The sequence below is a fragment of the Neolamprologus multifasciatus genome, chromosome 7 (assembly GCF_963576455.1).
Source record: "Neolamprologus multifasciatus chromosome 7, fNeoMul1.2, whole genome shotgun sequence".
NCBI lineage: Eukaryota > Metazoa > Chordata > Actinopteri > Cichliformes > Cichlidae > Neolamprologus > Neolamprologus multifasciatus.
The window spans coordinates 29,179,852-29,197,768 of NC_140445.1; the positions used below are offsets into that span (position 1 = coordinate 29,179,852).

Sequence of the window (17,917 nt, forward strand, 5' to 3'; positions counted from 1 at the left end):
TGTTGTTTTTAGGTAGCTTTACATTACAGTTACATGATGAATTTCACTTAGCTCCTGGTGGTCTCTGCTGGGCAAGACTGGCTGTGTCTAAAGTGCATGATGTACACAGCCGTCTGATGCCACCAGTAAAACATAGCCACCACAAGTATGTGCCACACCTGGTGGCTGGCACCCAGGTAGTTCAACTGGCCTGGAAAAAGAAAAAATAAAGTGTAAATATAATGCATTTATTAATTCTCATAATGTAGAACTGTTGTTGAAAGAAGTTCAATCGTTTAAAGAAAAAACAAATAACAGATGGATGGATGGGACCGTACTCTGTAGCGGTCAGCGAGTTTAATGGCTTCATCGTACTGTAAAATGAAATGTCTGGTGCGTCGTTGTCATGGCGGTGTATACAGTACCCTCTTAATCATTAATATTTCTGTTTATGATTTTAATTTATGTCCACATAAATTCACCATTTCCTGTTTAAGTTCATTAAGCAGTTTATTTGACTGGTAAATGGACCGATCCTTATACAGCTCTTTTCTGCTCTGCCAGAGCACTTAAAGCACTTTATATTTAGCATTTCAGAATCAGAATCCTTTATTAGTCCCAGAGGAAAGTATGTGGTCCCAGCTGCTCCAAGACAGTAAGAACAGTAACTAACTCAACTAAATTAAAAAATACAATATATTACAAAGTTACAAAATAGCTTTAATTATAAATATCCCAGTTTATATATATATATATATATATACAAAATTAAAAACATATGGTTGAATTGATGTGCCTTTCTTATCATATCAGACGCCACAACATTGTGATCCCCTATGTAGCCGGTGTATCAGAGAAACTCAGGAGAGTTTTCTCCAAGCATGACATCCTGGTGCATTTCAGACCCAGCAACACGCTCAGACAAAAACTGGTTCACCCAAAAGACAAAACTCCTAAACACAAACTTAACAATGTGGTGTATGCTGTACAGTGCAGCGAGGAATGCCCAGACCTCTACATCGGAGAGACCTTACAGCCACTTCACAAGCACATGGCACAACATAGAAGAGCCACCTCCATGGGACAAGACTCAGCTGTCCATCTGCATCTTAAGGATAAAGGACACTCTTTCGAGGATGCCAATGTTCACATTTTGGACAGAGAGGAGAGATGGTTTGAAAGAGGAGTGAAAAAAGCCATTTATGTCCACTGTGAGCGACCATCTTTGAACAGAGGCGGTGGTTTACGACACCAACTGTCTGCCATCTATAATCCAGTTTTGAGTTCCCTCCCCAGACGCCTTAACGCCCTCTCACATCCTGGGCCATCTGACCTCAGGAAGTCACATAATAGGGTAGGGCCAGGTTTCACAATGAGCTCACCCGAAACCCTGGCTGATTGTGACCCACACCCGCTTTCACACCTTGGCTCATGTGATTAGGTAGAGGATCATCAGGGGGTCCTTTGTCCCTCTTTGGGGGGGAAACTCCCACTAGGTTTAAATCTGGGACTCTCCACCATTTGACCCTTAGAACTGAAGAAGCTTCTCTGATGAGAGGTGAAACGTCTTCAAGCAACTCAAAGAAGTCCAGACACTTTTCTTTCCAAGCTCCTTAGACTACGATGACCTGGATGACTGAGAACCTTCACAAACATTTTGTTTTACACTTACATTTACGTTCCTCCACTCCACTTAAGTTTGTACCAGTTTGTGTCTGTTGATCAGGGTGTCATTTCCTGTCCTACTGGTTAGTTTGTCGACCCAGATCTAGCAGCAGTCACACTGTGACATGTCATCTTACATTCCTGATACTACCAGCTTATTTCCTCAAATGCTTTTTTTTTAACTGTAGGTCTCAAGACCATTAAGGTCAATTTCAGTACTCTGTCACTCTCAAAACAACTTCACTCTTGTAAAGCTGCTTATTTCATCATGTATCATGAAAATGGTTCCTAATGTGAACGGGTATCGGCACATAGGTGTGGTAAGGATAACAGCTGAGTAGCTTTCATTGTAATTTTCCACTTCTGATCATGCTTTGTGAATCGTGTGAGTTATGGCTAAGAGACATAAAGTAGGGAGATCTACAGCCTGAGAAGCCTCAGAGCAGGAACTTCATACCCAGAATGATGATGATAACAGTTTAACTGATGGAAAAGGGTCAGATCAGCTCCTTTTTATATGAAAATGAACCCAACTCGTTCACTGGATTGCCAGATAGAGAAGTGTGATTCATCACTCCAGAGAACACGTTTCCACTGCTCAAGAGTCCAGTTTTGGCGTAACTTACACCACTGCATGTGATGCTATGCATTGCGATTGGTGATGTAAGGCTCACCCATGAAAACCCTTTCAGTGAAGCTCTATACGCACTGCTCTTGAGCTCATCCGAATGTCACGTGAAGTTTGAAGGTCTGTAGTGATTGACTCTGCAGAAAGTTGGAAACCTCTCCACAGTATGCACCTCAGCATCCACTGACCCCACTCTGTTAATTTACGTAGCTACAACGCTATCACTTCATGGCTGAGTTGCTGTTGTTTCCACTGGCTTCCACTTTGTACTCCTAACAGTTTACTGTAGAATATTTAACAGTAAGAAAATTTCACGACAGGACTTTTTCCACAGTTGGCATCCTATCAGGTTACCTGGCCAGAGCAACCCATTCTTTCACAAATGTTTGTAGAAGCAGTCTGCATGCCTAGGTGCTTGCTTTTATACACCTGTGGCAATAGAAATGATTGGAACGCCTGAATACAATGATTTGGATGGGTGAATGCATACTTGAAAAGTTGATATCAAAATCATTCACTCTGCATAGCCAAAAGCAAACAGACACAAATGCTGCCGCAGACAAGCAAAACTCACCAGGAAAATATCGCTCAGGGATTTTGGTGACGTAGAACAGGAAGGCAGAACCAGCAATCAAGTACATTATTATAACTCGAGGCAGAAACAGCTGAAACAGAGACAGGAAAGATTTATTGTACACAGGGAAAATCCTCATTTCTGGGTTAAAACCATAGTAACAGCATCACAGCAGAAACGGCTTGTAATAAAGCTCTAAAACAATACAGTGAACATACAGCACACAAGCTTTGTTTCCTGACCTGCACAACATCGGAGGTGAAACCACCATTGAGCCAGACCCAGTGGCAGGCAGGAATCGTGCCAACACCTGCCACGCAACAGAAGATTGACATCCGTATCCAACGCCAGTCATTGCTGAGGTAACGAGGGTGGACCTGAGTGCTGAAGACAGCCAGGATCAGGGACAGCACTGTCAGCAGGTAGACCTGCCGCCAAAACTGCAACCAGGGGAAGTAACAGACAATATAAAACACAGCGCAATATGAGCCTGAGGATCTCCAGTTTCATATCTTAAAGGAAAAGGAATTAGCCAGCAACCTGATACTAATGTTTGTGCTTACAGCATTACAATAGAAAGCGTAGAAGATCCCAGGTACATAGCAGCCCAGGATGCCAACAGAAATGCCTGCATAGTCCAACGCCAGCCAGCGGCGGCAAGTCTTCTCCGATCGATGACACGAGAACAGGTGATACCCCACTGAACACAGCATGCAAACCTGAGAGGGAAGCAAACAGCACCAGATGCAAACGTTTTTTGACAATTTCTTTATGTGTAGAGCATTTTTATGCATCCATCAAGCTAATCACATTTGTGACTACACAAAAAACTTTGTGTTCCTTTAACACATGAGTACATTATACCTACATAAGAATCACACTGACTAGTTATTCACTATATTAAAAGATTTCAAACCATTTGCGAGTGAAACTTACAACACAAACAAATACACAGCTAAAATTTCGAAATCCGCTATCTGTCAACAGGAACTCTAAACTTCACAGCTACTTCTATCTACACACCTGGGAAGGTGGCAGTGACCTGAGTGCACCTGTAGCAAGAAACATGAAACCTATGTTAATAGCTTTGTTCAGTCATGCAATTGCACAAAGCTACCCTGGTAAAATAAAACTGCTTCACAAACAATATCTGGAAACAGAAACATCCTATGCCAGCCAAAAGATTCATTACAAAAAATGCACACTTGTTGAAAAAAAAGAAAAGAATCATGAGAAAGTGCTTTATTTTTGCACAGAGAAGTGTCCAGCTGCCTGATTAATGCACTGTCTGGGCATGCCCTCACAGGAATTAAGATGGATTTTTGCCAAGTTTTAACTCCCTGCACAAGCTTTGCCCTGGTGGGTGGTGTCACCGTTTGCATTCATACTTGTGCACTGACGACGATTGAAGCTGAGTGTTATACTTGAAGCAAATAAATAGTGAACAACCCTCTCTTTAACTAAATGCAGGAAAGAGAAAAGACTTTAGAATTAGCTTGGGCCATAGACTGCTGATCAGGGAGCAACAATGGCAAAGAATGCCATGAGGATGACATGCAGAGGATTGGCATGACAGAGTAGGATGCTAGCGATAGGGTGAGATGGATTCAGGTGATCAGCCATAAGGAGCAGCTCAAAACTGTAGTTTTAGTCGTTTACTATACAAACAATGACAAAAAGCAATTGAACAACTTCAATCGCTATGCAAATATGAGGCAATCAAACTACTAGCAGGCTACTAGTTTACACAGCACTCTCTTTCATATACATTTTGCTTAATGCTACAATCTGAATGACATGTGCATTATTTATCCTGTTTTTTATGGTATTTTTATTCCTATTTTCAACATTATTTTATTGATCTATGGTTATGACTGGAGGGATGGTTATTTTTAAATTAAGAAAGTGATTTGTAATTTTGCAGCGACAAAACAATCATTAAATCCAGCTCACAGGAAGCTCAAAAACCATCTTGCATACATACACACAACTTACCTGGAAACAGAAGAGTCCTATAGCGTAGATGACATAGTCCTCTCTGTTGGCTCCAGAAGCTGGCAGGACAGACAAGAGGTCGTTGACTCCCAGAGAGAAGAACAGCAGGAAACCCAAAAGGTGGCTCCAGATATTCACCGTCTCATTGGACAGAATAAAAATACTGCAAAAGAAATGTGCAGGATGTTTGCATGTGCATGGTTTATGTGCAAATGTATGGATATAATCACTCAATTTCCCCCCTTCTGGTCTGTAATGCTATATATTTATATCTACAAAGTTGGGCAACTCAAAGAAAGATAAATAACAGTAAAGGCCAGAGGTGAAATGCATAAGCTTGATTTTACAGTATTCCCAGCACCTTTTCAGGCAGAGTTTGGAGGGCAGGTGAGCCCTGTAGCCGTCTGTGATGTAGGGGTTTTCCTTCAGGAAGAGGGGGATTTGTTCGTAAGTGTACAGTCGTATCCTTTGGGGTATCAGCACCGGCCAGTGCTGATAACTGCCTAGCTCTATGTAGTGGGCAGTCTTCAGCAGTTTCTGGGGCATCTTCAGCAGCATCTTGCTCGGGGCTCCTCTGGCGGTGTAAGGCAAGCTGAGGGAGGCTAAGGCTGCATATGGAAAAAGGAAAGGTAGGATTTATAAGGGAGTGTGCTATGATGGTAAAACAAGTCCTCCTCTATCTGAAATCAGTGCTGACATTATGTCATATCTACAGGATCAGGGTTACCGCCGTTGGTGTGTGTGTATTCATCTATTCCCTAACCCTACCTCCTTAAAAGCTCTCAAATCTCAGCACCACATTCTCAGTTAAGTCCACAGGCTCTCCGCATATCTTTCCCTTTTAAATAAACCCTTTAAAACAGCAAACTAAACACACTAGCGTGCCCGACTCGCACGTCAAACGGTTTGTTATTGTTGGGCCATGCTAGCTAATGCGCACGCTAGTCCGCTAAAGTGATGTGAAACGGGGTTACAGAACTCACCATTAGTCCCACTCCGACTTTCGATATCCCCGTTCACACAGTTCAGCTATATCTGGATGGCTTTTAACCTGACACGTCAGTAATAATGTTACATTTTAGTGAACAGACACACTACCCCCCCCCCCCCCCCGTCTTTCTTCTTTTGACGTTGATGGTAAACAATGAAACGGCACAACGCTGCCACCAACTGGTGGCTGTGGAGAATTTCACCCTGCGGTGTTTTATTAAACTTGAAATGAAAACAACAACAACAATAACAATAATAATAATGATGATGATAATAATAATTTGTGGAAATGTATCCTAATTACTGATGTAGGTTAATTTCCTACAAGGCCTTGTTCTCTACAAAGGAATGCATTTCAAACTATAATAATAATTTTATTTTAGCGGTTTGAACACTTCCCAAGAGGCATCACGCCCAAGCATTGGTGGACCATTTAATTATAATGCCGCTTGTTTATTTAATAAGTTTGACTGGTGACCACACCTAAAAAATACTGACTTTTTGCTTTCTCGCTGAAACTGTTGCACGTTGTTTAAGCCCCGGCCACCTCCCCCCATCTTGCCAGAGTTGTGAGCTACAGTGGTTTGGGCAGCAGGCTTTAGTGTGTGTGTGCGTGGGTGTGCTTAAACTCGGTGAAACTTTGGTGTTCTTTCTTTTATTGTAAGCAAAGGTGTGCCCTCCCTGTGTTAATTAGTTCATCGTTGTGGAAGCAGGTAGGGGTTCTCTGCCATGTTTCTTTCAACAGTTTTCTCCTGTTTTTGGCTAGACAGGGAGCTCAGCCATTGTATTTTGTTTTGGTTAGATAGTTCTTGCTTTGATTTTTAGCTAAAGGGGGTGTTTTGTTTGTTGTTTTGACCCTGAAGAAAAGAGCTTCCCTGTGTTAATTTTTACTTTAGTAGTTTTGTGCAATAAATCATGTGCAATCTATTTTCCAGTAGTTCATGTTTTCTTTTTCACTTTGTGTTACCCCTCACCCCAGTCAACACTTCGCTTTTAAGTGGGGCGTAACACCAGCATGCCACGAGAAAAAAAACAAACAAACAAACAAACAAACCAAAAACTACAGCAGTTATTTTCATTTTCTCAGATCTACAATTCTTACCCATGTTTGTAAATTGTCAAACATCATCCTATACTATAATGCCTGAACGTGACAAATCCTTTAGCAGCTGCTTTACGTTGTTTAAAAATTGTGAAATATTAAAGCAAATAGCTGTTTTGTGATGTTGATATCTATTTGCCAAAATCTCCAAGAAAGTGGTTTTGAGCAAGCCATGATCTTGAACGAAATAAGAAAATTAATGGATGGTCTTGAGCCTCCAGCCTTTCTGAAGGTCTTTTAGTCTTTCTTTGGAGATTGGATGCTTTTTCTTAATCTACTGCCTCTCCAGAGCTCAGACTTCAACATTATTGAAGCACTGCAAGATCATTTTGCTAGAGATCGGAATACAAGGCAGAAAACATCCAAAGAAGAAGCTGTGGAAGTCCTTCTGAAGCCTAAAGAACTATTCCTGAACTACAAGAAAGCGAAAGAGAGTTCAGGCTGTGTAGGAAAATAAAGGTGACCATACCAAATATTGACTGTTCAAGCTCATAAGAATTGTACAAACTCTGCTTTTGCCTTTTATACTGTATTTCAGTTTATGTTTGCATGTGTTTCGATAAGTCACTTCTTCTTTTTTCCCATTTCTAAGCAAAATGGGAAATAGATGATGGCTCAAGATTTTGTCTTTAGAAAATTTGGGGTCTCCACTATAACTTGAAACAATAAATAAAATCCAGTTTGAGTTGGTATTATCAGAGTATTGTCAGTAAATAGGAGCATCTAATATCCAGAGCCCTGCTGTCTCCTCTTCCAACCACACCCACATAAAAAATAATAAAATACAAAAACATGGACCATGATCACGACCCAAACAGCCATCACAAGAGAATAGATTCCTCTTCGCTGACGCAGTGACTTTGGTATGTTATTAGAGTTGCATTGTCATGACTTCATCCTCTTGAAAGTTGACACTGGGAAGCCACAGGCTGTGAGGACATCCCTACAGAGAGTGCAATGACACATGATTACAGCACTCGCTCACAAAAGAACTCCAGGAATGAATTAAAAATGTTTTTAGTCTCCAAGATTAAAGCTCCTGGGGGGCTGGTGTTAAAGACTATAAAAGTTTATATATACTGTGTTGGAAAACAAAGTCTCCGTGTGTCGCTGAGCAAAGGTGGGGACTTAATTTCAGCACATGGAAGGAAGATGCAAGTGTTCATGCAAAACAACAAATCAACCCTGCGCACCGAGGGCGTTGTGTTTGCATTTTCAATTGTTTCCATCTGGAAGAGATTTACAAGAGCACGATGCACTTGTTTGAGACACGAAGCATAAAGTTCATCTCATGAAAGGGTGATTTATGAATCAGTTAGACCTGTATTACAACAAGACACGTTATTACCGATTACTCCGAGGGGGATTTTCTTTTCTTTTTGCTAAATTTTGAAGCGATTTAAGTAGGAAGAAGAAGGGACTCGTGTTTATATAGGGGAAAAGGCTCCTAAAACAAGCTCAGCCGAATGTAATATTTCAAAATATGTTCTTTTTTTACTCATATCAATGTAAAAACGTCTCAAATACCCCAAACAGGAAGATAACTGAAGTTATCTTCAAAATAAAAGTTGTTAAAAAGTTTATCAGGAAAATGTTTGTGTGAATAAATATTTTTACACTACCGTGCTCTTTTGCCTACTCACGCTTTTTTTTATTAGTGTCTAAATATGTAATGCAAAATAACTTCAACATGCTATCTCTTAGCGTCCCTATAAACTCTTAATTAATTAATAACATATAAGCCATTTTTGGCAAATAAGGAATCCTGGAAGTGCAGAGGGAGGAAGCTCTCGTCTCGTCTCATTGGCAGTAGTTTGACAGCGTCACTGTGAGCAGCTGTGCGCCCTGCCCATTTTATTTCATGATCAGCATGCAGCTTCAAGGGGAAAATACCAAATGCCCTCTCACACCACTGATTCAACATGTGAGCAGGGATGAAACTGTGAAGATTAGAGACTATCTTTAACCGCACTGACTGATTTTATTTTATTTTTTATTTTATTTGTGTTTTCCAATTCCCAAACACGTTGTTGATATGTAGCCTGAAGCACAGGTTATGGATCGCATGTGGATATGCTGCAAAATCATACTCCTTGCAATTGTTTGTGTGAGTTCGTCATCTCTGGAAGAAGAGGACGCTTCTTGCGATGGGGCGTTTGATATTTATTTTGTTTTAGACCGGTGAGTTACGAAGGCTAGCCTGTTTTACCCGTGCATTAATTCATTAATTAATTAAATACTTGCTACCCCAGGGCAGAGACTTACTCAGTCCTCTCCATGTATGGCTATGTTTAGTTCCTCCTCTGCTAGACTGCAGGAGTGACCACAAAGTTCACTCTTATTATGCTGTTATTCCCAACAGCGACAGATCAACCTGCTCCCCGCTTATTCTGTGTGTCTGCATGCACCAGAGAATAAACAGACCCTTCACCTCTTCTGTTTATTCTGCCCCTTGCAAATGTAGTAACTTTTGGAAAACATGATGTAGTCAAATTCGGTCACAGATCTTTTTGTTTTTACATTTTATCCTTGCATCGGACTGTATTATTGTCGTTAATGTTAAAAGTACAGTGTTGTGCGAAAGTCTTGAGCCACCCCTCATTTTTCTTACAGTTTTCCTACTAGTTCTGAGCAGTAGATCTCCAGGCTTTCTGGAGGTCTTTCAGAGTTTCTCTTTGGACACTGGCTGCTTTTTCACTCATTTTCAGTCCCATTCTTGTACATAGTTTTCAGAGGGATGTGTTTTTTTTGTTTGTTAAGCCACTTAACACTGATCTCAAGCATAAAGGGGGATCTAACTGAAGGGATAAAAAAGACAGCCTAAAACCAAGCCACTTTTACTACTTTGTTACTAGCAACTTGTTGTAAAAAGATAATTTGCGTCCCTTTCTTTATCCAATTCTACAAAAAATGCAGCAATAAGGTGATTAACAAATAACTTTTAACAAAAAACTTGATACATTTTAGTTTGGTGTGCAGTGTGTCTTTAAAAAATAACTATAAGAGGAGGCTTAAAAGCTATCTACAGCAGACGAACAGTATCTGAAAGCCGTATCTTTAAGGAACAGAAAATAATCCAGCAAAGACCTGATACAGGGCCTGAGAGATAACCCTTCAGTCAGTGGATCTACTGTTCACTGAAGCCCCATCAGAAATGATCTCAGTGGAAGGGTGGCTAACAAGAAGGCATTCTTAATGAAGGAAAAGAGAAAAAAAAAGGCTGAGGTATGCAGAATTATGCAAGAACTATACAGAAAATCAATAGCAACAGGTCTTATGGAGTGATGAATCTAAACTTTTGGTTCAAATTTTTGCCTGTATATACAGAGGAGGTCCGGTGAGAGGCACAACACAGAGTGTCTACAGCCATCTGTAAAATTCGATGTAGTCTCTGTCATGGTTTGGAGCTGCATTGCAGCCAGTGGTGTTGGAGATCTTTCCAAAATTGATTGAATTATGAACAAAGAAAAACACCATCAGATTTTGAGTGACCACAAAATGCCATCTAGAAAGCATCTTATCAGCAACAGCTTCACTTTTCGGCATGACAAAGATCCCAAACACATAGCCAGTGCAGTAGAATTTTACCTGGAAAGAGGAAAACACAGTGTAACAGTATAAGCCATGGATTGGCCTCCCCAGAGCCTGGACCTCAACATTATTCAAGCAGCGTGGAATCATCTTCACAGAGAACAAAACAGAAGGCAGCCAGCATCCAAAGAAGAGCTTTAAATGCTTTTTAAAGACGCCTGGAGAACTAATCCTGAAGACTACTTCATGAAATGATAAGACAGCTTGACTAAGAACAACTCAGGCTGTGTTTTAGAATAAAGATGGTCACACTAAATATCGACTTCAAGTTTGTTAGAACTGCGTTTTATACTGTATTGAAACATTTTCCTAGTAGAATATACAGAAAAGAGCAATGGTGCAAAGACTTGCACAATAATAGATTTCTATTAACTGTATTTTTATTTCTGTTTGTAATTCATATGTTTATGGAGTAAAATACTACACAAAATGCAGAATCAAACTATATATGTGTCTTATGCAGAAAATATAAAGCACATAAATAATTTCTGATTTATTGATTAATTGATGGAGCTCCCCATGTGTTTTCATATAACTCTATTGCAGTTGTGAATCCTTGGTGATAAAGCTAAATAATGTTAAATGAAGTAATATTTTAGCACATTGTTTGGGTACATTTGATTTTTCACTCGGCCGCTGCCTGTTTTTGCAGGTCAGGCAGCGTGTGGGGACACTGGGATGAGATCTATGGATTTGTGGAGCAGCTCACCAGGAGGTTTGTTAGGTGAGTAGATGTTTTTTGCCAGTATTAATAGCAAACAGATTAATATCTCCTCATTCTCTGTATAATAAATTACAGAAAATAGTAAAAAAAAAACTAAAAGAAGCTTTCGAGTGCCCTTCAAGCACATACAAGAAGTTGAACAGAGGAAACAGAGTCAGTGGTTGAAACAGTAGTGGCTAGCAGAAAGTAGGGCATGCCTATTTCAGGCACTAGACATCACACAAGGCAACCAACTGCTCCAAAACCCCTCTGGGCAATAGCACTGAGGGTGTGTGTGTGTGATATCTTTAAGTTTAATAGCAGACTGCTAAATATAAGAACCAAACATGCAGCAGATGTTGAAGGTGGTGCCAACCACAACCGGCAGTCCTGTCCCCCTTTCACAGTAGAACAAGCTACAGGGATAATGGCTCACTTCCCCATCTCAAAACTCTCCCATGTTATTAACATTTATTAACTGATGTTTTTTTTGTAACAACCAGCTGCACCACTGTGGCACAAACCACTTTCCCCATCTGTCATCATAGCATAACGTGGTCCTGGAGACATCTACTGTAGCAAAAAATAGTTTGTGTACTTTGGCAGGTGTTTAAATCAGGGTCAGTGTGGACAGATTTCATCAACACAGGCTACATGAAGCTTCACAGCTGCAAAACTTAACGTGCGTAATGGTAAATTGTCTGGTTTGTCATTGGGACCGTTGTGCGTTCTTCGTCTTGCCGAAGACCAGTTTTGCGTGTAAAGGGCTAACCCTGTCATTAGTGAACAACCTGCTCTGACACTTGATTAGTAAAAAGATGGCAAACCCACAAGTACTGAAGCTGCTGAAAAATCTTTTCTCCTCCTCTCTCCACCAGTCATCCAATAAACTCAAACTGCTACCCTGTTTCATTATATAGTATTGTCAAAGAAGGGTGTGGTGAGACAACTCGTTGGCCTTGTGGCTGGTGTGCAAGTCCCTGTTTTGTTAACTAATGTCACGGATTGATATTAATGCGAGACTCTGTGTCTGCTTTGTCACCATCTTTGTGGTTTTCTGTGCGACGTCTTATAATATAAAGTGACTCAATGCCATTTTAATTGACTATTAAATTTTTGTTTGACAGCATGTGTATTATGTGTCACTGCATGATAGCATGTGAGCATACAAAATGTAAGAAACACTGATACCGATGTGTTTTTATTTTAAGCAAGACTGGAATGCATAATCATGATATGACGCAAAATGACGCCAATATGTGCTAACATGTAATATACATTTGTGTATTCACAAAGTGTGTTTGTGTGTGTGTTCCAGCCCCAGGATGAGGGTTTCTTACATCGTCTTTTCAGCTAGAGCTGTTGTAATTCTCCCACTAACTGGAGACAGGTATATATTTCCCTTTTCCTTATAATCCTTCTCCTCCACTTCACTCAGACAGTAAATCTTTCTTTCTTTTCCTTTTTTTGAAATTGAATTGCTTTTGTTTCAGATCTAAGATAGATGAAGGCCTGGAGAAGCTGAGCCAAATCACACCTGCCGGTGAAACGTTCATGCACGAAGGTTTGAAAGCGGTACGCGCTCCTTTCTAGTATTGCAACTTCCTGCCTTGCATTGTTTTCCTTACAGATGCTTCCTTTGATTGTTGTTTGTTATTTTGGGGCTTTTTTATTTAAATAATCTGTATTTTTGGCAGGTATCACAGCAAATGAAGTCACAAACTTCACCATCATCCAGTATTATCATAGTTCTTACTGATGGCAAGCTGGACATCTACCCGTATGAACTGAGTGTACAAGAGGTAAAACACACACACACACACACACACACACACACACACACACACACACACACACACACACACACACACACACACACACTAATGGCTTAGTGGAATATGCTGTAAATGAGGAGCTGGATGAAATTTGAGAAAAATATTATGTTGAAGGTCATGATGAGCATCCTGTTAAATTTTTCCTGAGAATACCAAATGTTCTTTCACGCAGGAAGGATTTGAAGACACTTGATGTGCTGTTTTTGTGCTATATCATGTCAAAATGTGGGTTGTGAGCATATAGCACAGTTTGTGAGTGCAGTGAAATCCTTTGGGGCTGGGGTTGTGTCAGGAAGGGCATCCGGTAAAAAAAAAAAAAAAAAAAGCCAAATCAGATATGCAGAGCCATCCTCCGTGGTGGGGACCCCCCCTTGCGAATAAGGGAGTAGCCTAAAGCAGCTTTGATAGCATGGCTGTTTGAAAAAACACACAAATTCACATACTTCTCATACCCTCTTCTCTGTTTTACTCTGTTACAAATCTCAACCAAAGAAAAGTTGAAAGGCTCAGTTTGTTCCGTTTGTATCGTGTTGCATGAACCAGACAAGCTGCTGCTGGCTGGACAAACAAAACTGTTTGCTGTGAAATCTTAATCGTAATTTAAAATATACAGCATTTGCTGCAGCTGAGCTGTAACAATAAAAAACACTACTTTGATGTTTTATAAAGTCACATGGATTCACTGTATGTCTGTAGAATCATGGCTTAAGTTTTCCTTTTGTGATTCCCAGGCTATGAAAGCCAGAGAGTTTGGAGCCAGAGTGTACTGTATCGGGGTCATGGACTTTGACCATAGCCAGGTAGGTGTGGGGGCTTCATTTTCTACCTCTTCCATACAGCACTGGGAAAAGAGAAGACTCTCAAGGCCTTGATACTGTTGCTGATATTGTTTCTTGTTTAAACACCTTTTATTTGTCTTTCTGAGTAAATATACGTGTCAGTGTGCGAAAGCTTCAGTGGGCTGTTGTTTCTGGCCCAGATTTATTGACACACCTCGACCCCTTTTGCTTATCTGTTCGTGTCAATCCAAAAACCTCCAAAGGGCTGAACAGCAAGCAGCTGTCAGGGATTTGTAGTTTGTGGTTCATGATACATTTGTTCCTGTAAAAAAAACAAAAACACTGAATACATTTTCTCAGGCAGCTTATGTGAAGTTATTATTTGTTGGGATAGGCTGTGATTTCTTCCTGTGCAAGTATTGAGTGGTTGAAAGAGACGATTGTGGTGGAAAAGAAAAAGCAGGAAATCTTGTGCAGCCGCAAACTCTTCTGCTGACTGCAGTGACTGTAAGCAATACAAAGGGGGGAGGAAAGCTGTTGTTCTGTTGTGTTTTTTTCATGCTAATAAGATTTACAGTCCAATGCAAAATCTATAATTACAGTTGCTGAGAATCATAAAATGATCTAAACAATATTTCAATTAATGTGGCATCTATTGCTGAACATCCCCAGCCCTGTTTATTTCTGGTTGATGTTTCAGCAGTCTGAATGACATTATTCATTTGTGTAACATGAACTAATACATATTTAAAGTGCTTAAGTTTACATAACATATAATCTGTAATGTCTTCAGCAGTCAGAGGGCATGGCTGATTTTCTGCCCGCTGACTGACCGACAATCTGTGGTCTAAAGGAGGAAGTAATTACATCATTCTCTAATTGAATAAGGCCAGGCAAACTTCCTGTTCTGCAATCGTTAAAGCAGCAGATGAAAGCTTCAGCCAGCTCCCCAAAGCTTTAATCTCCTACTAGCAGACTTTGCCTCCCTAAATGCCCAAGCACAAGCCAAAAACCTCCCTGAGAAGCAGAAAGACATGAGAACAGAAATTTGAAATGCTTTTTGTATCAGTAATCTTTTGTTGTTTCCACTTTGGCCACAGCTTGCTGAAATAGCCGATGGCAGAGAGCAAGTCTTTCCAGTTGTGTCCGGCTTTCATGCTCTCAAAGACATGGTGAACTCGGTGAGGTCACGCGACATGCAGCGACATGCAGTAGCGTTCACGTGCAAGCTGTGGCATGGCGAGCTTATGCAGAGTCTTGTATCTCTGTATCTCACAGGTCCTGAAGAAAACCTGCTCTGAGGTTTTCACAATTGAGCCGCGGAGTGTTTGTGTGAATGGTGAGTTTAATCAAAGTAGTCTTAATGTCTTAAAACTTCATGTAATTTTGAAGAGGTGTTTGTGGTTTCGTAATGATGAAACCCAGTGAGTTTGTTATTTTTGTCCAAACATATAGAGTTCCATGAAGAAAGAAAGAAAGATAGATAGATAGATAGATAGATAGATAGATAGATAGATAGATAGATAGATAGATAGATAGATAGATAGATAGATAGATAGATAGATAGATAGATATGGAATAATAAAGGAAAAATAACAAAGTCTACAACAGTAGGATCTTTAATCTTCCATTACTTAACAACCTCAGTTAAAAATGATAGTCCAAAGAGCATGAAGGTAAGAAGTTGTTGACAAACTAAAGGACCCACTGCGGGTCACAGCACATGTAGACCAAAGGGTGGCCCGTGGCGTACCATGCAACAGACGAGCTTCTGAATTATTCCTTTTATATCACATCAGTGGTTGGGTGCAGGTGCTTACTAGGATGCGCTGTGGGAAGAAGACAAGCTGAAGGAGACAGTGTGATGCTTTGGGCAATGTTCTGTGTGTAAACCTTTGGTTCAGCCATGTAGATGTTACTTTCACACGTAGCACCTGGCTAAGCATTGTTGCAGGCTCTTGCCTCTTTCAGCAGGATAATGTGCCCAACCACAAAGCAAAACTGGTTTCAAGAAAGGTTTAAGGAGAACAACAATGAGTTTAGGTGTTGACTTGGCCTCCAAATTCCCAAGATCTCAATCCATTTGAGCAATCTGTGCTGGACAAACAAGTCTGATCCATGGAGGCCCCCCCTCGCAACTTACAGGACTTAAAGGATCTGCTGCTAACATCTACATGCCAGATACTACAGCACACTTTCAGAGATTGGCATCTATGGCTCAACAGGTCAAGGCTGTTTTTGCAGCAAAAGGGGGAACATCACATTGTTAGGCAGGTGGTCGTAAAGTTAAGCCTGATGGGTGTATATATAAGCTGGGAGCTAGGTAAACAACAAGGCACAGGAGGGAGCAGAAAAGCAAGGAGCCAACAGTCACAAAGGAGGGAAAAGAAGCATGAGTACAACTTGAATGAGACACAAGAGAAAACTTATTTTTTAAAGTGAAATGAGAAATAACCAAAAGGCAAAATCATTGAAGGACAGAAAGAACAAAAAACAAGAAGAGGGAGGACAAAAAGCATTACAGCATAGACAGCACATGGGAAGCAAAACAGGGAAACACTGAAGAAACTCAGCAGGCATTAAAAACACACAAATACTCAAGCACCTTTACTATGAAGCAACTTCAACATACCCAGGATCTTTTTCCATGATCTGGAGTCACTCACGTGATCAGTAGTCTGGCTAAGCATTCACACAAATGTGTTTATCATATTTAACTCATTTCACCAGTCACAAACATGGACAGGTCTGCTTGCAACACCAATTTTACAGATTTAAAAAAAAAAGAAGATTATTAATGGAGAATTACTTTGTCAGTAGGCACCGGATAAAAGCATATCTTGGTAAGAAGTGAACTTCCTTCACTGTCAACCTGGATAATAACAAATCCAACTTAGTTTTAGTGGTAGTACCGGCCTTTGGAACCTGAAGTGACCAAAATAACAAAATCTTAAGGAAAATGTTCCAAGAATAATAATGAAGCCAGAAGACTCAACAAAGAAATCCAGGACCCAGGATGTGGCTGAAAGCATCGCCTCACAGAGTCACTTTACTTTGAACACAATGTTTCATGTTTAATAATTATTGTTTTTCTTTGCTGCCATTCAAGTGCACTGTCAGGGTAATGTGATCTACCTGATGTTTCCCAGAGTCTTTCAACGTGGTCCTGAGGGGAAGTGGCTTCAGCGGCTCCAAAAGGATGGACAATGTACTCTGTTCCCTCACCATCAATCAAGTGACCCACAGTCAGTAAAGTACACACACTTATGATTCACACACCTGATGCATATGCATAGATAGCATTTAGATGCCAATGCTAAAGATTCAGTCTTCGCATTGCTAAAGAAGTGAAACAGTATCACAGGTTCACTGCACACTGATACTGTAAAGCACTCGAGGATTAAAGTGAAATTCCGAAGTGAAAATGTGGTATAGTGTGCAGATCTCTGGGGGCTGCAGTGGAAAATCAGAGTCATGACGTCCAGAAGCAAACAGTGGCTGCTATTTATTGACTTCAGCCAGAGAACAGAGGAGATATTATGAGAGTAGAGTGCTCGTGAGCAGAGGGAGGGACGAGGAGGGAGATGATCTGTCTCATTAGTCCATTACCAGATCAATGGCACAGGGTGGAGTTACTGAGAGGACATGAAGAGATAACACAAAGCTGTATCTGGATCTCTTGTGTTTACTTCTTTTTGCAGTCGAATTACAAATTTTAAATTGAATTTATTCAGTCAGTATGTCACAGAAAACAGCCAAACAGCTTAATGCTTCTTCTGTTTGTAGCGTCTCTCAACCTGTGTAAATACCAAAGAAGTTGCACAATAACATTAAGATTAATTAATTTTTTTCTAACTTGCCATATGTAAAATTAAATGATGAATTAAATGATATGTCTCTGCTACAAGAAGCCAAAGCAGCTAATTAAAGTAGAAAAGTATGGACCTTTTTGGGCTTGCAGAGTTCATCTTTGCCTCCTCTTCCTTTCAGCTGAAAAGCCAACAGTAGTGAGAGATGGGTATCTGCTCTGTCCAGCCGTTCGTCTAGAAGAGGTCGGACAGTAAGTCAACACACAC

At 40.4% G+C, this 17,917-nt stretch overlaps 2 protein-coding genes across 4 annotated transcripts in view; one reads left to right on the forward strand and one right to left on the reverse strand.

The window, feature by feature from the left end:
• paqr3b (progestin and adipoQ receptor family member IIIb) lies at positions 1–5,399 on the reverse strand. Its single transcript, XM_085168677.1, has 6 exons — positions 5,203–5,399; positions 4,842–5,004; positions 3,410–3,565; positions 3,089–3,286; positions 2,847–2,937; positions 1–190 (listed from the first exon to the last, which is right to left on the reverse strand). The coding sequence occupies exons 1-6, from the start codon at positions 5,397–5,399 to the stop codon at positions 48–50; spliced, it is 948 nt and encodes a 315-aa protein (XP_085024803.1). The 3' UTR covers positions 1–47.
• The window catches only part of LOC146514509 (anthrax toxin receptor 2-like), a 19,747-nt gene continuing 7,190 nt past the window's right edge, over positions 5,361–17,917 (forward strand). Inside the window, exons 1-10 of one of the 3 annotated variants that reach the window (XM_085168673.1) lie at positions 5,361–5,470; positions 11,177–11,248; positions 12,546–12,617; positions 12,721–12,802; positions 12,925–13,029; positions 13,794–13,862; positions 14,942–15,022; positions 15,120–15,180; positions 16,991–17,086; positions 17,832–17,901. In XM_085168673.1, coding sequence (XP_085024799.1) covers positions 12,553–12,617; positions 12,721–12,802; positions 12,925–13,029; positions 13,794–13,862; positions 14,942–15,022; positions 15,120–15,180; positions 16,991–17,086; positions 17,832–17,901 — 629 coding nt within the window. In that variant the 5' untranslated portion in view covers positions 5,361–5,470; positions 11,177–11,248; positions 12,546–12,552. Of the gene's footprint in view, positions 5,471–8,620; positions 9,115–11,176; positions 11,249–12,545; positions 12,618–12,720; positions 12,803–12,924; positions 13,030–13,793; positions 13,863–14,941; positions 15,023–15,119; positions 15,181–16,990; positions 17,087–17,831; positions 17,902–17,917 lie in introns of those variants that run through there. The other 2 variants (XM_085168672.1, XM_085168671.1) reach the window with 2 other exon arrangements.

Excerpts from the sequence above, each read along its gene's own strand:
- paqr3b (XM_085168677.1), bottom strand. The coding sequence starts at position 5,399 with ATGCTGCTGAAGATGCCCCAGAAACTGCTGAAGACTGCCCACTACATA. Across the intron at positions 3,287-3,409 it reads ACGCTTTCTATTGTAATGCT|TTTTGGCGGCAGGTCTACCT; the intron begins GTAAGCACAAAC and ends CCCTGGTTGCAG. Across the intron at positions 2,938-3,088 it reads TCACCTCCGATGTTGTGCAG|CTGTTTCTGCCTCGAGTTAT; the intron begins GTCAGGAAACAA and ends TCTCTGTTTCAG.